The 25,000-nt window shown below is 29.8% G+C and overlaps 1 protein-coding gene across 2 annotated transcripts in view; it reads right to left on the reverse strand.

Moving 5' to 3' along the window:
* The window catches only part of LOC136083999 (TNF receptor-associated factor 3-like), a 92,069-nt gene that overhangs the window by 33,256 nt on the left and 33,813 nt on the right, over positions 1 to 25,000 (reverse strand). For both annotated transcript variants that reach the window (XM_065803987.1, XM_065803988.1), the window contains 2 exons: positions 15,030 to 15,104; positions 14,742 to 14,819 (listed from right to left, as the gene is read on the reverse strand). In XM_065803987.1, the coding sequence (XP_065660059.1) occupies positions 14,742 to 14,819; positions 15,030 to 15,104 (153 nt within the window). The remainder of the gene's footprint in view (positions 1 to 14,741; positions 14,820 to 15,029; positions 15,105 to 25,000) is intronic.

Consider the following 25,000-nt stretch of genomic DNA (forward strand, 5'->3'; position numbering starts at 1 on the left):
GTGAGTTAAGGTTATATTGGTTTAAATTTTGTAAGTGTGTAAGTATTTATTATATATAAAGTGTTTCTACGTTTGTGATGAGTTATAATGTTATGTGTTTATAGTTTGTATGTGGTTATTATGTTGTTTGCAAGGTTTCATTTTGTTGTGATTTTACTCAGTTTACAGCAAGAGTGTTGACCTTGCAAGCCAAGTAATTTACTTTTCTATAATGTGATATGGCTTCCTTGAGAGCAAGAATGATGTTCATGCCAGAAAAGTTGTGTACTGGCATGATAAAACGCATAAATTAAATTTGTTTGTAGTTAGTATAATCATAAAACGTGTTGAGAAAATTTACTTGAAAAAATGTGTTTAAAAAAATATATAGTTTATTGACCTTTTTTCTTTAGAATGTTAAATTAATATAAAAAAACAAAAATAGTTCAAGAAGTTTTAATATTTCAAAGTTCTTTACTTAAAGCAAATATAAAATTGTTAACAGAGGTTTTCTAATATAAGTTTTGTATTTTATTTATTTATTGAAATTGTTGCACTAAATGCATTTGAAAGTAATGAAAGGGATTTTAAGAGGAATGATTACATTTAACCGTTCAATGCTGGCAGTACTTGTTGAGCAGGGAGGCTTTTTAATTTTTTTAATTTGCTTTATTTACGAGTTTTTGTCTGTAAAACATTTATAATATTTTCAATTACTTTTTATTTTTTTATTTAAATGCTTGTAATATTTTGTCAATAATTAATATTAACATCTTTAAAATAACATTATTCAGTTAAGAAGATTATATCACTTTTTTCACCATTTTAGTATAAGTTTATGATATAAATATAATATCTTTACATTGCTAAATTATTTTAACACGTTTAATTTAAATAAAGCTAATAGTAGAGGTTGAATAGAATTAGATTATTATATTATGCTCTGTTTAATTTGTTTTCACTGTATTTTCGATAAGTTGAGGTAAGAAAACCCAAAGTTTAATCTAAAAATAAAAGTTCAACTTTTATTATTTTAAGTATTGTTTTTATACACTTTTTTGATGCTTAATTATGTCTAATAATTTAAGAAGTGAATTTAGAAGGCTTTCTCAATATGAAAGAAACCAGGTTAGGATAGCTGAGATAAATTGTCGTCGAAATGAAAGAGATAAGCATATGCTTGCTGAAATAAATAGTAATCAAATTGAAAGATATCAGGATCTGCGAAAACTAGGTATAATACGCATCGCATTGCAAATTTAGTTGTTGTTTTAATTCGTTAGTTATACTTTGCCGCTCTACCAACTATCGTGTTTTCACTTTGTCTACTGGTAAAATATGGTTTTAACTTAGTAAATTTTAATTGTCTAAAGTTTGCTATGTTGATCATTAGCTTATAGCTTAAAAAGAAATTAGTTTAATAGGAAATTAAATTTAAAAGTTAGTTTAATTTGGAACTAGTTTAACTAGGAAATTAGTTTAATTAAGAAAATAGTCTAAGTAAGAAAATAGTTTAATTAAGAAATTAGTTTAATTAAGAGTTAGTTTAATTAAGAATTAGTTTAATTAAGAATTAGTTTAATTAAGAATTAGTTTAATTAAGAATTAGTTTAATTAAGAATTAGTTTAATTAAGAATTAGTTTAAGTTAAATTAGTTTAATTGAAAATTAAAATTAGTTTAAAAATTAAAATTAGTTTAAAAATTAAAATTGGTTTAAAAATTAAAATTAGTTTAAAAATTAAAATTAGTTTTGTTAAAATTAGTTTTACTAAAACTAATTTTATTAAAATTAGTTTAATTAAAAAAGAATTAGTTTAATTAAGATCTAGTTTAATTAAGAATTAGTTTAATTAAGAAATTAGTTTAAAAAGAAATTAGCTTAAAAAGAAATTATTTTGTCGCAATCAAGGTAAGAATAATTTTATTTTCTGATCAAATTTGTTTGCACCTATAGCTGCTATGTTTTTTTATTTTGAATAATAGCTAATTTTCTTTGCAACAAATGTCATTTCTTGCAGATTTTGACTATTTTTAACAATGCTCCAGAAAAAGCATTAACAACAGGTAAATTAGTTTGAAGTAATAATCTTTAATATTTTTCCTTCTTTTATCATGCCATACTTTTTTTGTTGAAAAAAATAAGGCATGATGAATTTAGACATCTAACAATGCTTTTTTAGCTTATTGCATGTTAAACAGAGGGCCCATATCTCATAAAGCACTTAAGGTGTTGGCTAAAATTTAGGACAAAAGCTCCCCATCAACAATCCCCCCCCCATCCTTTATTCCGTCCCTTTTTTTAATATAGAATGTTAATTCATTAAAAAGTAAAGAATGAGGAGTGTGGTTGAATAAAAAAATGCGCTGCACCTATAGTTAGTATATTTGTAATAATTGATAATGCAAGTTTAGTTAAATTTTTTTTGTAAATATTTACTTTTCTTTGTATATTTTGTTTTATTATTATGTATAAATAAATTGATTTCCGGTGGTGTATTTCTACCTTTTTTAATTCGGTTAATTTTTTTAGATTAATCAGATTGCGTGTTTGTTCAATATAGACATACAATTGAAAACTAATAAAAATTGTTATGTTTTGTTAATTTGTTAATAAATGTATAAATATCTTTAAATTTATAAAGCTATTTGCCATTTGAAACCACCATCGTTCATTATTCGTATTTTATCTGTGTGAACTAAATTCTATGCTTATATCTGACATAAACTTCAAATTATGTAAACTAATAAAAATTATATCAAATGTTACAGATTTACTTTTACTTGAAAATTTTATTGCGACAATATTTATTAAATTGTGATTTATATGCATTTTTATAAAACATTTATATGCCGCTTTTAAAGGTTGATAAGTCTTTTGTTTATTAAACAGCGTTAAAAGATAATATTATAACATGCCAAAGATGCTAAGGTGCTTAGCGTGGGTTTAAATCCTTTCGTTTTCACACCTAATATTTTTTAAAAATCTTTTCCAATTTTCTAGAATACAAAGTAAAACATTTTTAAAGGTCTATAGATGTTATGGGCATAACATATATAAAGATATTAAATCATTGCTGTATTGTAAGTTAATCGTTAACCCAAAAGAAAGATTTTTTAATTTTGCTCTTTTTTTAAAAATTATTGAAACAAAGCGAAATTATCAAAATGGTAGGTGTGGAATAGACTTACCATGACCAGTAACATAATAATATTCAGTAAAAGTAATTATACGGGTCATGTAAAGTCCGTTACTCCACGTTTTTTGAAACTTTTTAAACCAGTAGTAATTAACACATTTGAAGCTGGTATTCTAAATATTATTTAAACTGGTATTGATATCCAATTCGTTGATAAATAGCGATTCGCTCAACGTCTACCAAAACGTTTAAAGTTTTTCAAAGTTAATTATAATAGAAAATTTATTTTATTGCTTTAAAAAGTAAACAATAAGTATAGTTATATATATGTATATAATTAACACCGTATAAATAAATTTTCGGACAAATTTTAATTGCATTTATTATGTAATTTATTTTATGCACGCAAAAAAACCTTTATACTTATTTGAAAGAGGATTTTATAATCTATTTAAATTTAGTTAAGTTAAAAATATTATTTAAATATTGAAAATAAAATGATCAAAGTAAGGGACCTCGAAAAAACTATGGACACCTTTTTTCCAAAAAAATCGAGAAAAAGGTAAAGCGTTTGTTGCTAAGCAAATTATGGAATGGGGTTTACCCAGATCAACTGCTTACAATAAAATTGTAAAATTATAGAATGGATTCTACAAAGAAAAGTTGGAAGTGGTCGAATTGTTAAGGTAGCTACTAAAAAAAATATTCCAAAGATTGCTGCATTTTTTGAAAATAAGTCAGGGTGCTCCCAAAAGAAAGTAGCTAAAGTTTTTAACTGTAGTCAAACTCGAGTTTCCCAAATATTAAAAACAATGACTTGAACTTTCAAAAAAACAAATCATCCAGATCATTGCCATCAGCAAAAGAAAGCTATGCGTCCTAAATGTCGTAAGTTGTGCGAAAATCATAAAAACTTGGATTTGGTTATGGATGATGAAAGCTATTTTACCTTAAACAATAGCACATTAGGTGGTAATGATAGGTTTTATGCCGCTGATCCTTCTCAATATTCTTACCAAGTAAGAAACAATTTGCGTAAAAAGTAGAGGACAAGCTCGTAGTTTCTTATTGCATCAGCCCCCGCGGAATAAGCTTTCTTTATATCCATAATAGTAAGCAGGAAATCAACCAGTACACTTATGAAGAGATACTAGAAAAAACTTCATTTCCTCTAGTATCAAAATATTATAAAAAAGTAAAAGTTTTAAAAAATATGTCAACCTGGTACTCAAATGAAGCGAAATTATATAAAAATTTTAAAAATAATATAGATTTCAAATATAGAATTGTTATTCTATTGATTTTAAAAGTATCTAATTGAGATACTTTTAAAAAGGTTTTTTTTTGAAAATATTAGGGACTCATTAAATATTCAAGGGTCTTGAGGGAGCCCTTAAAATATATTTTATTAAAAAAAATTTCAAATTTTGTGTTTTTGTATTAGATAGAACACATTAAAGTGGTCTCTGCATATATTTTTTAAAAATGTTGTTTTTTGTATATATTTATATATAAATGTATGATTATATATTTATATGTTTCTCAGATACATTAAAACATATTTTATTGAACATAAAACTATTCAGTTGAACTTAATATAAGGAATTTTTTTTTTCCTTCTTTAGACTTGAAGTTTTAGTTGCAACACCTTACAGGTCATTTATTTGCAGGCACATACAAGCAAAATTATTCTAATGTTTGTCAATATTTTTCCCAATATTAATTCACTTTGCAATGACATCGCAAATGGAGGAAGCATTTTTTCAACGGTGAAATAAAGTGAAAACAATGAATATTAAAGAATAAAAATCTAAGAAAAACATCAAATAAACAGAAGAACTGAACGCAAAGTTAAAAGAGAAAAAATGTTCGCGATAAACTTAAATATAATAAACTTTAATAATTTATTAAAAGAAAGCAAAAATAACATTTTTTAATTTTTATTCATTTATGTTATTTGGATTGCTTATATTATCGTGCATTTATTTTTGTGTATTGTTTTCAATGCCGTCTGATTATGTGTACTTTTTACATTGTCGCGAATTTTAATGTTTTGTTTATACTGTTGTGTAATTTTGTGCATAATTTATATTGACGTGAACATTTGTATATTATTTATGTTGACGAATATTTTTTTTGTGGTCTACTGCTTGTTATTTTTATTATTGTTGCTTTTTATATTTGTTGCTAATATTCAAGTAATAATTATTGTTTGTCTTATGATATTTAAAAATATTCTTTCGTTTTCTTTTTTAGTTTCTATCATCATTTTTATCGTTAACGTTGTGTTATCACATTCATTCGTTATTTTTCATGTCAGTTAATTCACTTTTTTCCCTTTTTGTTATAATTGTCTTGCTTTTTTAAATATCATTGTTCTTCTTTTAATTTTGGTTTGATTTCTTTTGGTTGCTACCTGTATTACTAAATTTTGCTTTATTTGTTTATTTTATTAAGGTATCACTCCAATGACTAGATTCTTTCTGTGCGAGTGGCGCCGATCCTAGTTTTGTTAAATTATAAATAAGTTTGTAAGTTTTTTAATTCTATGGGTAAATAAATGAATAAAAAAAAATGTGCAAAAGAATTTCTTTTGCTGTAACAACTTAAATCTTAACTACTTCCTTTACGGAAGTAATTATAAATTAAAAAAACTACTTTTTGTTGAACTTTAACAAAAAGTTTTAGGGGAGTTGGGGGCTCTTTGATCTGTGGGGCAGCTTGCTTTTTAGCTCTATATCATTTATTTATATATATATATATATATATATATATATATATATATATATATATATATATATATATATATATATATATATATATATATCTACGTGACGTCTTAAGTTACTATCAGCATATACTACTGGCTATTTATTTTCGTTGTTGTTTTGTCAAAAAATCGATTTTACGAATTTTAGGAAGTAAAAGTTTGATTTTGACGATAAAAGGAAATTTTGATAAACAGGAGAATTATTCATATATTTTTATTACTATGTTAAATATTTGTAAAATATCAACTGCAGTCGCTAGGTTTTTATCGACGTATACTTTATAATATGATTTCGCCGTTGAATATTATTTATCAGCAATATACAGCTATTATTACATGATGTATACCTATAGGAGTTCCTTGATCTCTCTTACTCGGGGCTTGTTAATCAGAGAATCAAGGTGCCCCATACTAAAATTATAGTACGCATAATTTGTTGTATTTAATTACATTAGAATAACTATTAAAATGCATTCACGGAACACAAAAAAATATTTCTATTTGCTAGATAATTAAAACTAACTAAAGAATTAAGAAGTAAATGATTTTATCAAGATATAGTAATAATAGTTGATTTAATTTTGTTGAATTTTTAATAGACATAAGTATGTATCAGCTGCCGCTGGATTTAAAACTGTCATTACGAAAGGTTAAACGTTTAAATAAGATAATTGCGAAAAATAGAACGTTTTTTGTCTCAGGTTTTCCATGCTGTTCTCATCGAAGAAAAAGATCGGGCTATTGAGCAGTGGTGCGCAATCGGTGTTGTGGTTCGATACCCGTGCGTGGCAGGCGCTTTGTCAATTTGCTCTGAGCGTCTATATTTGTAAATACTTGCTAAATTTATGTCATTGTTTCTCGCTCATTTAGTTTTAGGTTGTTTTTGTCTTCATGTTTAGTTAATGCTGCTTCATTGATTGATTTACTAAATTTGTATTACGATTTATATTCCTTTGTTATGTTACTGTCATTTTTCTGACGAATAAAGATTCGGAAAACAAATAGAGGAATGGTACCTCCCGAAACAATGAGAGCAGCTGTGTATGAAGTTTTATTGAAAAACAGGCCTAACAATGAAGTTGCACGAGAGTTGGTATCGATCGTATGACATTGAAAAGGTATGTTAAAAAGCAAAGACTTAATCCGGGTGTTACATTTAACCGAGATTTAATACACAACAGGTCTTTACAGAAGAAGAAGACTGCTTATCGAATTATTTGCTTCAAGGTTCGAAGATGTACTATGGACTTTCAACGAAAACAATTTGCCAATAAGCATAATAAATGGCTGTTGCTAATAATAAAATTTGTCCAAGTTCATTGATTAAGAACAAAATGGCAGGCATCGATTGGTTACAGATCTGTATGAAAAGAATACAAGAATTATCTTTACGAGCTTCAGAAGCCACCAGCTTTGCAAGAGCAACAGCTTTCAACAGATTCACCGTTAGTCAATTTTTCGATATCTCCAAAAAGTGCGAGAACATGATCAGTTTGGTCCAAAAGCATTTACAATGTGGACAAAACAGGACTAAAAACCGTACAAAGGCCTTTTAAAGTTTTTGCTAGTAAAGGTGTCAAACAAGTAGGTAGCATAACATCTGCAAAAGGAGGAACTTTAGTGAGAGCTTGCTGTGCTGTACATGCAATCGGCAATTCGATACCATCACTGTTCGCTTTTCCTAAAGTGAAGTTTCGAGATTTTATGATTAAAGATGGCCCACCCGGATGCTTAGGATTTGCTAATCAATCTGGTTGGATGACATCAGATGTTTTTGTCGAGTGGTTGAAACATTTTATCAAACATTTGCACAGTTCAAAAGTTTCTCAAGTTTTTTTCGTGCAAGACAACCACAATAGTCTTATATCTGTGGCAGCACTCGATTTAGAAAAAGAAAACAAATCAACTATACTTAGTTTTTACCACACTGCAGTCGCAAGCTACAACCGTTGGACAGATCTGTGGATGGACCTTTGAAGAGGTGTTACAATGCGGCTTGCAGCAACTGGCTAATCAGCAGGACTAGACCGATGAATATAAATGTTATTGTTCCGGTTTTGTGTGAAGCATACGGTAAAGCCATTACAAAATCAAACATTAAATCTGGATTTAAAGTTGCCGGAATCGAACCATTCAATCCGAACATTTTCACAGATTACGAATATCTGCCAGCATCAGTGACCGACTGTCCAGCACCCACTCCAACTGTTGAACATCAAGAAACCATTGCAGATATCGCAAAAAGTATTATATCTAAACCCGATGAAAATCTGCAGAAAATGGTTAGCTTGGATAAGTAAGACTCTTCTCAAATAGGAAGACCCTCTGTTGCTGTACCAGAACCATCTGCTGTTCATCCAAAACAGCAACTCCGAATATCGTAACACCGGAATTTTTGAGAGCCTTTCCAAAGGCTCCAGCCAGAAAAAAACAATTTAAAAGTAGGCAGTAAAAACAAGAATTTTGACAGACACTCTTGTTTGAAATGAGATTTGTTTGGCAAAAGAAAAAAACAAAACAAAACAAACAAACAAAAAAAGTTTCCATGGTTCAGAATGATCCAAAAAAGACCACAAGAAAACCTAAAACAAAACATGCTGCTACAAGACTTCCGTTTTAAGAATCCGATGATGAGTTTGAGGAAGAATTAAGACTTCGAAAGATAAAAAGAAATAAGAAAAAAAATGCTACAAGTGCAGCAGTTGAAGACGATGAACCAATGGAACTTTCCAGTGATTCTGATAATATTTATCGCCTACCACCGCTTGAAAGTGTTGTCAGTGAAAATGCTCTTGAAATAATATCTTCTCAATAAATAGTTGAACTATCAGACCTGAACTTTGGCTTTGATGCATTGAATGTGAAGGATTTTGTTCTTGTTAGGTTTGGTAAAAAAAAGAAACCTATTCATTATTTTGGACAAATCTGTGAATAAGAAAATGTGCAAATGCTAAAATATTTGAAAAGAGAAAATTTAAAATTTTATAAATTTATCTCTGTCAGTGAGCAATTGTAATAGTTTATGAGATGATATTGCCTGCAAGCTTCCAGATCCAATGCAGCATGGTGACACAATTCTTTTCAGTCAACATTTGATTTTAAATTTTGATTTTTTAGTTTTTGCAAACAATTCTTTAAATTTCTGATGAAATAACTTGTTTACTAAACTTTGAATCTCCTGGCAGAAGTTTGAAGAACTGTGTTTTAAATTATGCTTTATTGCCAACTTTTTATTGATTTTGTAAAAAAACTGTATATTAGATCAAAGTGCCACATAGTGCAGATCATGGTGCCCCATACATGGGGTTCCGTGATCCTCTGTAGGTAATGTTGTAACGTTGAGTTCAAGCTTACTAAATATTATTTGGACCAAAGATAGCTTGTTGATTTAAATAAAGAAATAAATATTCTTTTAAAAATATTGAAAATAGTATCGTTGTCTGCAAGGGTTTTTAAGTAATCAAGCATAAACCATAAAAAACATAAAGGTGCCCCCATCTCCCCTATAGTCCATTAACTAAACAATAAATTATAAAAATATTTAGACTATGGTTATCTCAAATTATATAGAATCTTATTACAAATCTAAACTAATATCGTCAGTATGCATGACCAGCGCAAATTTTTTAAAGTTACGCCAAGGTTAAATTAGCTTCTACGTAACTTTTCTTGCTTAAATCAGGCTAAGCATTTTCTGAAGATGTTTTATAAATACAATAATTTGAGAGTTGAACTTACAAAAAATAAATCCTAAATATTTTATTAGGCTGCTAAGCAAGTTTTGTGAATGCAAAAATTAGTAAATTTTGAACTTACGCCAAACTTGCGCTAAACTTACGTTTAAAAATGTTTTATAATATACGTATTTCAAAACATTTTCCATGTATTTAAAGAATAGAATAGCGTACTGTTAACAAAAATACCGTTAACAAAAAAATACCGTTAAAAGGCAATATTTAAAAACTCAAACTTCAAATATAAAACACTTTTTGTGTAAATGTTATTAGGGGTGTCCTGGATAACACTTTTTCATTATCCGACTAAATATCGAATACCCGGATATGTAAAATTATCTGAGCGGAAATCCGGATAACGTAATTCAAATTCTAAAATATATATTTTATAATGACAAAATATTATCGTGATAAATCTTCAAAATGGCGAACTTTGTTTGAACACTTTTCAAAATTAATGATAGCTGTGATTTCAGAGCAAGATACATTGCATGTGGAAATCAGATAAAATAGGGTGTAATAAATCTGGTCAGAAGTCATTTTGCACAACTCCGCTGCATATTCACGTAAAAAAAATTTCATCATAATTTGTATGAAGAGGAAAAAAAATTAATACTCAATCTTCTTCAGTTGCACAAAGAAGTTTAAAACGTATTAAAATCTGATCAAGTCTCTTTTTTAAAAGCTAATCATGGAGATGATGTTTTCTTAATTCACTCGAATATAGAAAAAAATAATGAATAAAGTTTTAAATTATTGGAAATCTATAAAGAAGTTTCCACTGCTAAAAGAGTTAGCACTTAATTTACTAGCACCACCTCCATCCTCTGTATTTTCGGAAAATTGTTTTTATTCTTTATGAGAAAAAGCAATCAAGGTTAAATATGTTAGTTTCTCTACATTGAGGTAAAAGAAATATAAATGAGTGATAAACCGATGTATTTATTGTGCATATATAATTTTAGTAGTATTTTAATAATAATAGGGTAGTGACCTTTAACAAGTTCCTTTTTAAAAAAAGGTAAAATCTTTTTTAAAAAAGCTGTAACCAACCAAAAGTCACAAAAAAATTTTCAGAAATTTAATCTATCTACAACTTAACATTAGAAAGTTAAAGGTGTAACCTTGCCTTATGTTAAGTAACAACCGTTGAATAAGGAAATGCTAGGAACCCATTTTCTGTTGAAGTAGCCTATAATTGGCCCCTTAATTTAATTTCTGACTAAAACCTTACTATTAACCAAAAATTGACTATAGCTAATTTGTTGATGATACATAATCTTCTGTTTATTATTTACATTAAAAATTGACACTCTGAATAGAGAAAAATTGACAATAATTTTAACTATAGTCAAACTTAAAAAAACTTAGCTCAATAAAAATTTAAAAGTTGTACTTTTAAATATCTATTTTGCAAAAAAATAACAATAAAAAAACTATTTTTCGAATGGTTTACTTAAATGTTTATGGCCAGTTGATCAATTTTCTTGAGTCAAATTTTTAAAAATCAATGTCCAAGCCAGAGGTTTGATAGGGGCCAATCTCACCTTTGGGGCCCGTTGTGGACCACTTTTCCTTAATAATAACAATATTATAAAGAAATTATAAACATTAGATAATATAATAATATAACTTTTCTTGGTTTCTTTCAATTTTCAAATAATATTAACATGAAATATTCGGTATATAAAAAACCCGATAAAGTTATTATGCGGCCGTATAAAGTATAAAGTTTACCGTATATACCGTATAAAGTATAAAGTTTACCGTATACCGTATATATAAAGGATACCGTATAAAGTTTATCCGGGACACCCCTGAATATAATATAAACAACGCAATAATTCTAATATTACATTAAGGAGTCACACAATATGGATCAAAATAAGGATCAAGCTCAAAAGAACTCGAAAATTTTATCAAGTAAGAAAATAACTTTTTTAAATTGATTTTTAAATAAATAAAAAATCAAATTTTATTTAAACTATGAGGTTCCAAAGAAAAGCTCCATGATATGATTTAAGAGATCTTCCAAAATTTATATGCAAATTATGTTTATGAACAAGATTGTATTTTCATAAATCAAATTTTTTTTGATTTGATTGCATATAAATTTGGAAAGGGTATAGGCATAAAATTTATTTTACATTGTACATAAAGCAAAAGATATTAAAAATAATTAGTTGATATATATTAAGAACATCCATTTCCGATAAAAGAGGTCTGGGATGAGTTTAACGGTCTTTAAAGTTTATTAATCGTGCTAGATGCTTCAGTTAATCTAATTTTTTTTTTTTAGTACTACCTCATGCAATATTTATATAATTTACAATGCATTGAATAGGCGAGTAAAAAAAGTTGAATAAATGCATGTCTATTAAGAAAATTTCTTACTTATTACAATACTTCAATATTTTTTAAGACTTTGTCGTATAATGTATCGATATGACTTTTACATTTAAAATTTTCACCAATGAAAACACCAAGGAAATGTATAACTTTTGATTGCTTTATTATTACTACATTAGACTGTCAAATATTTGAATCACCAATACATTTGGCTAGAATGCTTCTAACGAAATAAATAATATTAAACGCTGTAAGTAGAAAGGACTTTTTTTCACATTTTATTTGTGTTATCATCACCATTTATTTATATAAAGCAGCACGTGATATATTTAGATGCTTTTATTTCAACTTCTTATGGTCTTGATTAATATTTTTTCAAAACTCATTTATATCAAAAGAACTTTAAGGATATCAAGTCTGAAAATAAAAGAATATATTATTTCGAGACATAACATGAAGAATGTATTTTCAAATGCGGTATACCTATTTTTGAGATAATTGACTTTTGTCGCTACACAATGATGACTCATTTGCTTGGAAAAACTATTGTTGCCTAATTTATATATGCATAAATAGTATGTTAGATAATGTTGAAAGCTACAATATAGGTAAAAAAAAAAAAAAAGTTTACAATGCCCAAAATGCCCTGTTTACAATGTCCAAAGAAAACAACGGTTCTTATTAAGAACAATTGTTTCTTTGATTTGAAAACAATCGTTTTACGTGCATTGGATCTCTCAATTTGAAAAAAACCACAAATCTCTTAGTACGTGCTGAAAAAATAGAAAATAATTCCTTTATTAGTTCTAAATCTACTGCGTTTAGCTCATTGCACGCTGATAGTATCTTTATCAACAGCAGCGTTTTTAAAATATTGTGAGGCAATTATGGAGGATAAGAAAATTAAACCTAGTGACTAAAAGCATAAACACTGAAAGTCGACTACATTCTTTTGCAAATGCGAAAAAAACTTACAAAGACATCAATAACCAAAAGATTTTGAGTTTAGCTTCAAGCCACTGTTATGCTTAACGAAAGCTAATTCACTGAATTGAATACATCTTTAGAGATTGTTAATAACAAATTTGCTAGGGAGAGGTATCGGGAGAGGTAACCATAAAAGAACTTAAATTTCGAAAATTGATAATAATTATAGTTGAATATAGTTCAAAAATTGATAATAATTATATACGAGGTCTTTCCTGTAATGGCCAACGTGACAAAATGTTTTCAACAGGAAAGAAGGTTGATAAATACTTTCAAAGAGCATTTGTAGAGGAGTTATGATACACCAGTTTTTGAAAAAACGTCTAGCCTTTTCTGAAACCTTTGCCCGTAGGTTAAAACCACGTTCTTGTTTTTTGGTGTGATAAAACTGTTGTAAATAGTTCAGTTCACAATTATCTCGAACCGAGGATTAGCAAAAAGCAGTACAATGGGCAGTATGTCAACTACATTTAAACGATTTTTTTCTCCACTATCTATTCAAAAAAGTATGTCATGAAGTGGAACCTTTAATGGATCCACTTCATGACGCACTTTTTACACTGGTTCTCAGCCTGAAATCAAACCACTGCGCCAAGGCCGCACATAATGATGTGGCGCCAAGGCCGCACATAATGATGTGGCGCCAAGACCGCACATAATGATGTGGCGCCAAGGCCGCACATAATGATGTGGCGCCAAGGCCGCACATAATGATGATATTTAACAAACTGATGTTTCTTATCACAAAACAAATATTTTGAGACAAAGTATAGCTGCTAGTATACAGAGACCAAACAGTTATAAATGGTAGTGATCTGTATAAATAATTGCCAATAAAATGTTGTATATGCCAACAGTAAAAAAATACGTCTCGCTACTGAGACTTTTTTTGTTGTTGAATTAAAACTAACCAATAAAAAATAACCAACAAATGTCCTAAAAGAAATTTTTCAGTCCTGAACTGCAAAATCCATTAATGCCAAAAAAGACATCAAGCTAAAAAAAATTCTAAAATTTTTCAAGATGTTTTGTTGTATAAAAAATAAAATGGTATTAAAGAAAACTGTGTACTGTGTATTTTCTAAATGTGTGTTTTCATATGTGTATTTTTTAAATAATAAGCTTAACATAATAATATAATATTTATAGACGATTTCTACTTATTTTAATGTCTCTAGTTATCGAATCGTATTAAAACTTACTAAATCAAATTGAAAGTTTTAAGTGAAGTTTTATATCTTTATAGTGATAGACCACGTCCATGTATAAAATATTCAAATATTTTTGCTTTGACAAGCAATCTTTTTTTATAGTTAAGTTTTAACTTTTTATGCTTTAATTTAAAGTTAAAATAATGAGTAAAAACAATTTGTGTACTAGTAAAGGAGGTGTCAAATTTTCGAAACTTGCATTAAATAAAAAATCTTTTAAATAAAATACTGCTTTTCCAGTAATTTTATCAATGTATAACTAAAACCTTTTATCAAGGTATGTATAAAAGTTAGTTGACTGTACATACATTCTAAAAACTTAATCACTGGAAATTTAAAGGTTTTTGAACAACGAATTTTAATGAAAAACTTAACTTATTGATAACTTTGATTTTTTTTAAGAAATGTTGTTGTTAGGGATCAATATATATAGATGATATATAACTGATTGATATACTGATGATATATGATGATATATACGTGATTTCTCGCTTCTTATTATTTAAGAATTTTATATAATTTAAATTTTCAAATAACAAAAACTTAAAATTTTTTAATACATATTTTCTTACCTCAAACTTGCATCCAATATTTAAATACTGACATGGAATAATTGTATTAGCGCAACTATCAGTAATATGGGAAGACATCTATGAAAAGTTTCAAAGATAAAGTTTTTACCTAAGTAAATTAAATGTTCAGAAAACACACGACCTTTAAAAGACGTATTAAAGACGTGTTAAAGATGACTAGACAAATAAATAGACGTTGTTTAGACGTTTTTAACGAGTCAAGTGTTCACTTCGGTAAACAAAAAGACAATTTTAATATAAAACAACTATTTCAATTTTGAATCAAACCTCTTTACGCATAATGTTCATGCCACATTGATTTACACAACAAAGAGGTAAACATTTGCAATTTTCTTCATGATTCTAAATGTAAATTTACGAGAAAATTTAATTTTTACTTTAACTTTATTAAACTTGACATTTCTTTAATCACATTCATTAATAAACATTATCATCATTATTAAAATCATCATCGTCATCATTATCATAAGGGCTGTCCAAAGAGACGCGTCGGTGGTGTCTAAATCCCCTTTCCCAACGAAAATTTTATTTAAAAATTAGTAGGAAAATTTGGACATTGCAGTTGGCAAATAATAGACAACAAGGATCTTTTTTTTTAAACCTGGCAAATGGCAAAAAACAGACACACCAAACCCTCCCCAAACCCTTATTCCTTCCCAAGAACTCTTTGGGAAGGCCCTATTCTATTCTACGATTACCATCCCTAATTACCATCATATTCTTGAAGTTTTATTACTAATAACATATATTATGTCATTTTGGGTTTTCTGAAACAAAATATTTGAGAATCGTAAAAACTTAATAAATATCAAATTTATTTTCCTTTTAAAATCACATATAAACCTTATCTTTAAAAATTTGTATTTATATTTATTGTATATTTTTTATTATTATTATTTGTTGTTAATATTGGTGGCGTTTTTTCTATTGCCAAATATATTTTTAATTACTTATAAAGCGCCCTTTCAATAAAAACTGAACACCAAACTTCTTTTATTAAAATAATAAAGCCATTTACTATTTTTATTTAATACTCAAAAAAAAACATTTATTCTACTTCAACCGCGTAACGTTTTTTATGTATATAAACCAACTCCTTAAATCAATTATGTCTAAACATTTTGATACTATTATTTTTTTGTATAACTTCGTACACGAACAGGGTTCGTGTACTAGTTGGAAAACTTTGAGCCGTAATAGCCTGAGAGAAGTAAGGAAGAATAAACTAGTAAGTTTAAGTGTTAGTATCAGATTACTAAAATTTAGACAGATGTCCAGTAAAAAACTAATGCTTACATAGAAGAATTAGGTACACAAATTACTTTATATTGTACATCTGTCTACAATTGTCTAAGTATAGTCTTTCTTGAGTAAAATACCACGAGTAAGTATAGTATATATTTTATTGTATGCAAGAACTAGTGTTGACTATAAAGTTTAGAAAAGTATATCATTGCTGTTGTCGTCGTTATAATCATTCCGTATGTAGAGTTGTAAGTTGAGATACCTATTGGAGTTAAAAAGTAAATCAAAGTAGTACATTTCGTGTGCGTTTCTTTCCAAATTATTGGCTAGTCATTTCAATTATTAAGTTCTCTTATTGAATTTGTCACGATCCCTTCTGAACCCCAATATTAGGAATTTAAAGATGAAGAACGGAGCACAGCCGTTTCCCGCAAAGAAGAGAACCAGTTTGAACGTATCTACATGCGTTGAAATGTTATTCCAGAATATCAGCTGGATAGATAAAGGTCATGCATGCATTGGATAGAAGCATATCCCATTTATTTTCTCGAAGATACGTTGTCTTTCTACCATGATATTCCCATACGGCGTCGCCATTCCTTCCTCTGTGGCTTGATTAAGATATGGTGTCATTATGTGTGGCTCCTACTAAGATTACGTGTGAGTATCAGAAAAATAGAATAGGTTAAATGTTCATATAGAAAGTTCAAGATTATAATAGAGGAGGAAGAAGAAGAGGGGAATACAAATATATCTCAGGGTCTACCCACCTACAACTGTCTAAGTATAGTTTAAGTAAAGTATATGCCCGCGAGAATTTCAAGAGTAAAAGACAATCAAATACATGTTTACATGCATATCGTGTTTTCGATAAAAGATATATACAATGTAACTATTCATTATATATTACAATGAAACAGTTGTGATATCATAAATTATGAACCATAGGTATAAACCTTGTGTTGATAAGGCGATCTTTTAGAGACTTGTTGTTAGTTCTGGCATTGAGTGGCTTCTGTGAAAGTATCCTACAAAGGAATAGATCATGTTCTATAATGTTCCAGTTTTTTGCTACCACACTATGTAGTTTCCTATCTGTGGGGTCATTGGGTAAGACAATCGGAATTCTGTCTCACACCCCCTTCTCAGTTCCCTCAATTATCTCAATTGACTTTAACGACTTACTAATAAGATCTTCTTCGCTATGACCCAGGGCTTTTTGTATTTGGAAATTGATTACTGGTAATGGGTAACCTTTTATGATAAGTGTTCTTGCTTGAACTTCCAGTTCCCTTCTTAAGTCATCATTGAGTGAAATGAGCCTATTAAATCTCAGTGTCAGTCCATAGATGAGGCCAAGTTTCTGTTGTCTCGGATGGTTTGATATAAAATGTAGAAAGTTCAAGGTGTCCGTTGGCTTCCTGTATAGTTTAGTATGTAATTTTCCCCTCGGCCCCTTTTAGACGATCAGATTCAGGAAGTCGATTGTGCAAGGTGAATGTTTACAAATGAATTTTTTGCTGTTAGAACCTGAACATTTTCCAATTCTTCTGCCGTGCCATTAAAAATGAAAAAGATATCATCAGTGAATCTAAAATTTCCATGAAAAGGTTGGCATATGGTGGGGCTATCCTCGAACCAATAGCTGTACCATATCTTTGGTGGAAGTACTGTTCGCCAAACTGGAAGGTGCTATTTTCCAGGATGGTGCGGATCATGAGGGTGAAGTAGGCTGTTGGTGGGATGGGTGTTAGATTGGTTGGGAACTCATGATTGGGATTTTGTTGGATATAGTATCTCACTGCATCAATACCATCTTCATGCGGAATATTGGTGTACAGTGAGGTGAAATCCGCTGTAACCATTAGATAATCCTCCGTAGACATATTTTGTTGTTTGAGCAGTTGTTTTAGGTTAGTGCTGTGCCTAAGATAAACTGGTAGTGTTGTAGCTAAACTCTGTAAGTATTTAGGTGTATATTTTGAGAGTTTATCAGTTGGCCACCACACCCAGAGACAATGGGTCTTATTGGTATGTCAGCCTTGTGTATCTTTGGAAGGCCATAAAATATGGGAGTTCGACAGTTGTCATAAGTTTTCAGATCATCGGTCAATGACTCCTTGATTATGCGTCGTGTCTTCAAGAGGTCAACTAAATTATGTATTTTATTGATGACACATGCCAAAGGGTTGTGCTCCAGCAGTTTATATGTTACATGGTCCTCCAGTAAGTCCCATATTTTCTTTTCATAACCTTCCTCTATCCATAATGCATATCCCCTCTCCCTTGTCAGTTTTCTTTATAACGATATTCCGATTTTTCTCCAACCCTTAATCCACCTTGGCCCAGGTTTGGTCAATCTTTCTCTGTCCTGTCATTAAAGATTTGTGTCACCTTTGTCTTAGGGATCTTGAAATAACCTTTGATCTTCCGATTTTCGGATTGTGGGAGGGAAGGGGTAAGGGAAAAAGGGTTCTGCTCTCTCAAATCAACATCCATTTTGTCATTCCTCCCCCTCCCCCCCTAATTTTTTCGAAGAAAAGTTTACAGTTGATCCTCCTCTTGAATATCTTTGTTTGGATGATATACTCTTGCTGAGGAGTAGATTGCGGCGGGATAATGAAATGTAATCCCATGTAGATGGTGTCGATTTCTGTATTGGACAGTGTTTGTTGAGAAAAGTTGATTATTGCTCTATCCCTAAGTTGTTGTCTTAACCTGAGTTTCTCTTTGCTCAGTAAATGTTTGTATCTGTTGTTCAATGCAGCATGCCAATTTGGCATAAATAGGCTTTTAATGGAAAATGGCATAATTGACCTCCTCTTCTCGTTGGCGTAATACATTCTATTGTTGTCGATGCTGTTGTTGATACTGTTGTTCGATTCCTAAAGAAATGTAGTCATTGAAAAAGTGTTTAGGTATGTGTATAACAAATTAATATAAGTGGAAATATTGAAAACCAATGTGTCACTTCTGATATTATGATGCTGGGAGAAGGTATCTAGCCCATAAGAATTTGCCGTTTTATTTACGACTTCTTCATAGTCATCTCACCTAACAGGTTTCACTCTTAATATCACGATTATATGTTGTGAAATCTATCCAATTGGAATTTATTGCTTTATTTTAGACTTCTCCGAAGAAATATCTCCTGTGAGATTTCACTTTATATAATGATGAATGGGTTAAGAAATCTGGCCAATAGGAACTGTCGTTTTGTTCACCATTATTTTATTGCAATCTAGTCTGAGAGACTTAGTTTTCAACATTGTGATTTTGCGTTAAAACGTCTAACCAATAGGAATTTGCCATTCTATTCCAGGACCCTTTTGACAACGTGATCTTTGGTTAACGAATCTAGTCCACCGGAATTTGTCGTTTTTATTTAAGACTTCTCCTCAGTAACCCTGCCTCAAAATTATCATTTTTACTTTTATCAACATAATTCTGGTTTAAAAAATCTACTCATTTGGAATTTGTCGTTTTGTTTATAGTTACGTTTTTGCGACCTAGCCCGAAAGATTTAACCTTTGACATTGTGACTTTGCGTTGAAAATTCTAACCAGTAAGAATTTGTCGTTTTGTTCAAGAATCGCTCCTCTTTACATCATGACCTTGGGTTAAGGAATCTAGCCAACTGGAACTTGTCGTTTTAATTAAGACTTCTCCCTAGTAACCTTGCTTAAAAGTTATCTTTTTTACTTTTAGTACTATGATTTTTGGTTAATAAATCTACCTTATTGGAATTTTTCGTTTTGTTTATAGTCTATAATATATTGTGATCTTGCACGAAAGAATTAACTTTTGACAATGTAATTTTGAGTTAAAAAGTCTAACTAATAGAAATTTGTCGTTTTATTCAAGAATCGCCCCTCTTGACGTCATGATCTTGGCTTAAAGAATTTAGCCAACGAGAACTTGTCGTTTTGTTTATAATTATTCTATAGCAATCTGGCCTGAGAAAATTAACCGCTGATATTGTGATTTTGCATTAAAAAGTCTAATCTTGGGTTAAGGAATCTACCCAGTGGACACAGGACCTAAATAAGACGTCTTTTGAACGTTCAAAAGACGTCCAAAACGTTCAAAAAACGTTTAAAAGACGTTTAAAAGACGTCTTTTTAACGTCCTGTGCCCACTGGGTAGCCCACCGGAAATTGTCGTTTTTATTTAAGACCTCTTCTTGGTAACCTTGCCTCAAAATTATCATTTTTACTTGTAGTGCCATGATTCTGGGTTAAGAAATCTACCAAATTGGAACTTGGCGTTTTGTTTATAGTTATTCTATTGTGATCTAGCCCAAAAGATTTCATTTTCAACATTGTGATTTTGTGTTAAAAAGCCTAACCAGTAGAAATTTTTCGTTCTATTCAAGAATCACCCCTCTTTACATCATGATCTTGGGTTAAACAATCTAGCCAACTAGAATTTGTTGTTTTATTTAAAAGTTTTCCTTCGTGACCTTGCCTTAAAATTATTATTTTTTTTAGCACTATGATTCTGGGTTAAGAAATCTACCCAATTGGAATTTGTCGTTTTGTTTATAGTTATTCTGTTGCAATCTAGCCTAAAAGATTTCACTTTTAACATCGTGATTTTGCATAAAAAAGTCTAACCTAAGTCTAGTCTAAGTTGGAAACTGTTGTTTTATTCAAAAATCACCCCTCTTGACATCATTATCTTGGGTTAAGAAATCCAGCCAAATGGATATTAATATTTTGTTCAAAATTATTTTATAACAATCTCATCTGAGAGATTTAACTTCTGACAATGTAATTTTGCGTAAAAAATCTAATCTTGGGTTAAGGAATCTAAACTACTGGAATTTTACTTTTATCACCATAATTCTGATTAAAAAATTACTCATTTGGAATTTGTCGTTTTGTTTATAGTTATTTTTTTGCGACCTAGCCCGAAAGATTTAACCTTTGACATTGTGACTTTGCGTTGAAAATTCTAACCAGTAAGAATTTGTCGTTTTGTTCAAGAATCGCCCCTCTTGACATCATGATCTTGGGATAAGGAATCTAGCCAACTGGAATTTGTCGCTTTAATTAAGATTTCTCCCTGGTAACCTTGCCTAAAAGTTATTCTTTTTACTTTAAGTACTATGAATTTGGGTTAAGAAATCTACCTAATCGGAATTTTTTGTTTAGTTTATAGTTTATAGTATATTGTTATCTTGCCCAAAAGAATTAACTTTTGACAATGTATTTTTGTGTTAAAAGGTCTAACTAATAAAAATTTGTCGTTTTATTCAAGAATCACCCCTCTTGACATCATGATCTTTGGACAAACCAACAAAAAACCGCAATTCAGATCAGATGTTGAAACTTCATATAGTGTTAGTAAAAAATACAAAATTTTCTCCGAGAATAAGTTTTTGGATAATTTGCAGTAGAAACGCACGATCAACTTTGCCAAACGCCTTTTCTTGATCTATAGATAAAATAAAACAAGGTTGATTTTTAAATTCTTTGTAATCTAAAAGATCATGGACTAAATGTAAATTTGCTAATATTGTTCTACCTGGAATTCCGCAATTTTGATTTAGTTCTATAATTTTCCCCATTACTTTTGATTGTCTTAGGGCCAGCGCTTTTGAAATTATTTTGTACTCAGCGCCGATTAAAGATATGAGCCTCCAATTTTTGTATTAAGTAAGGTCTCCTTGGTTTAGAATTCTAGAAATTACTGATTTTTTCATAGTGTGGCTTGCTTTTTCTCTGCAAAATTTATTTTAAAAGCAAGCCAAAATGTTTTGTAAAATTCAGCTGGAAGTCGGTCATTGCCCGGAGACTTTCTATTTTCAAACTACAAAAGGACATTTTTTAGTTCCGCGCCATTTGTGACAAGACATAGTTTTGGCTGAGTATGCATAAATTAGTTTTGGTGTAAATGTTTTTATGATATAAAACATGGAGTTGAGTGTTTCACCAGGTTCACTTGTTAATGTGTCATCATTCTTGAGAACTTCTGTAATTGGCTTGAGCTGCTGTTGAGTTTTTTCTAAATTATACTAAAATTTTGAAGGTTTTTCTCCTTCTTTTATTAGGTTTTGTTTCGTGCGAATAAACGCTCCTGGAAACTGGAGTAAGAAAAGAGCATTGTGTATTTCTTTGATGCTATCTAAATTCGGGTTAGCGTTTTGTTGCTCCCGTTGGATTACGTTTTCAATCCTTTTAATGCGTTTTTTGTTTTTCGTACTTTTCTATACAATGTATGCTGAATTCAGCCCTAACAAAAAGTTTGCAGTTGTCTCACATTTTAAAATTGACTTATTGGACCGTTTTTTAGTTTGCCAATATTGAATTAAGAGTTCAATTTCTTTCCTTTACACCTCTATTTCCAATAGGGAACAATTTAGATTCCAGTATCCTGGTTGTTCGTGCCTTCTGTGTCGAGAGGCAGGTTTTCGATCATATTGAAGTCTCCGGCCAACTGGACGGGTAATCTTGTGTCCTGCGAGAAAGGTCGCCGAAAAAACGGCGCCTTTCTCTCGGCACATTAGGGGTGTAAATATCTAGGCAGGTGCCTTTCTTGTTCATCAATTTTTATCATGACGTTTAATATTCTCCCGTTATTGTCCCCTTTCAGTTCATTTAGGGAAACATTGGATTTAGAGAGAACCGTCACCCGACAACAGTTTTAACTCAGGCCAGAGTTTAAATAGACTTGTCAATCCAGTCGTCACTCCACTGTTTAACTGAGGAAGGTACGGATTTTGTTTCCTGAAGCAGAATTATATCAAAGTTGGACTTTTATCGTGGTCGTTTAGACCGTATATGTTGCTCATTAAAACATTAATAGCCATGATGGAGATGATCAGCTTTCCTTATTTGAAAACTCGTATAGCTTAAACATGAATATATTACAACCTGACATAAATAACACACACATTAAACCAGTAACGTACGCTTCGCAAGTTTTCTTGTAATTTAGCGAACGGTGATTTTGGGATATCAAGTACAGCCAGATTTATAAACAATAACATTTACGTTAAGGCGTTTTGACAAATTTGTAAAGGATAATGCTTTACACATACACATCTGCAAAAATTACGTTGCGTCACTGAACTAAAAGCTAAAAAAGTTTAATTATCGCTATGAAATTATGCTTTATGGCGAGGTTTTTTCAGAAATTATATATTTTAATGTAAACTTTTAAATCATTATTAAAAAAAAATTGGTCAAAAAGCATTGTATTAACATATAGTTATAATTTAAAAGCTGTTGCCTCACTGAACCCATCGAAGGGATAATTAACGTTTTATAAAATAGCGCGGTAAGGAATTTAAAATATCATTCAAAAGTTCAGATTTCGTTGTGGGTTTTCAAATTTTTCAAATTCGAATAAATCTTTGCATTTTAGTATTGTAAAGGCCTATTAGTAAATATTAGTAAACTTTTGGATTTATGTTAACATTTTCTTATAAAGTTGTAAATTTTTAAGAAATGGAATCAAAATTAGAAGTAAAAAAAAACGTCATGCAGAATACCAAGCTAATTATGTTTCTCGGATAAAAAGAAAGAAATGTCCAGAGTTAGATCTAAGAGATATCGAGAAAAATTGAAAGCCGATCCTAATAAAAAAGCAGCTTATCCTGCTAAATATTCGTTATGTTTTAATTTGTATTGTTTCCGTTTTTTTTTTATCTTGTCCAAGTAAATTTACCACACCGATGTTGTGTTGTTTAAATGCGTTCTTTTAAGAGAAGTGTATAATAGTTTAGACGCGTTTATATCTTCGTTTTTAAATGAATGTTTTATTATTATTAACAATTTATAAGCTTTACTGAACATATAACTAACATTTTAAGTTGTTTGAAATCATAGTTTTTAAACCTTTTTCAATTTTTGTTTCAGGTTTTTAAATTCTGTTCAACACCTAATCATACATTGTGTATATGTAAACTACTACTTTTGCTACCAATATGCGAGCGTTTACATTTGCTGACGTTAAATTTTTTTAGCTATAGTTTTGACTATGTAATTAATTTGTTTTGAGTTTTTTCTATATCCAATTATTTTGAGACTTACATCCGAAAACGATATATTTATTATAATTAGTTTTAGATAACTAGCATACATTTTACACTTAGTTGAAACTCATTCGGTAAGTTGTTTATATAAACAGTAAACATAAATGGACTAAAGACAGAGCTTTAAGACACTCCACCTGCAACTGGTAACCAATTTGAAAATTCACTGTTGCAGATAACATGTTGCACTCTATTACATACAAAATTATTGCACTATCTAAGTGCTTTACTGTTAAATTTATAACTGGTTAGCTTAAAACATAATCTGTTGTGAGGTACGGTATCGAAATCGATGGATGACAGCACCTGTGACAAATATAAGTGCGCAAAGGTTTAATAAAAATTATCGCGTTAAAGAACTTAAGATCTTTTACTTTCGTTTTTTAACTACACTTACCGTTGTGTAATATTTAGAAAATTCCTTAGTTGTGTTTTTGCCTTTTTTTGCTTACGTACGTACGATACGTACTAATCCTTTAGTTTTAATAAATATAAATTTAACATTAAATTATGAAAGTTTTCATACTTAAATCAGATTTAAGTAGTCCCGCGTATTTAATGCAAAAAGAGGGAGGGGTTGGTTGGAGTTTTGTTCCATACCTAATAAACGAGAGGGAAGGCGGACTGACGCAATCTTGATTAAAGGGTAAATGGAAATTAATTTCATAAACCTAATTTAACAACTAATAATTGTAAAATGATAAAAAATGAAAAAGTCAGTCGCTATTTAAAATCTTAAAATCCAAACTATCGTTTTTGTTAAGACACAGAAAAACAATTTAATTCTACTGCGGTTTGCGGTTAAATGCGAAATTTTTAACAACTGTTTAATCTTTTCCCAGAACTTTTCCTCTATAAGTCAACGATTTTGAAAGCATGATTACACAGAAAATTTTTGTTTATATAGCTAACTGATAAAAATGTTAGGTTTTTAGATAATTTTAAACAGAAA

The sequence above is a fragment of the Hydra vulgaris genome, chromosome 08 (assembly GCF_038396675.1).
Source record: "Hydra vulgaris chromosome 08, alternate assembly HydraT2T_AEP".
Lineage (NCBI taxonomy): Eukaryota > Metazoa > Cnidaria > Hydrozoa > Anthoathecata > Hydridae > Hydra > Hydra vulgaris.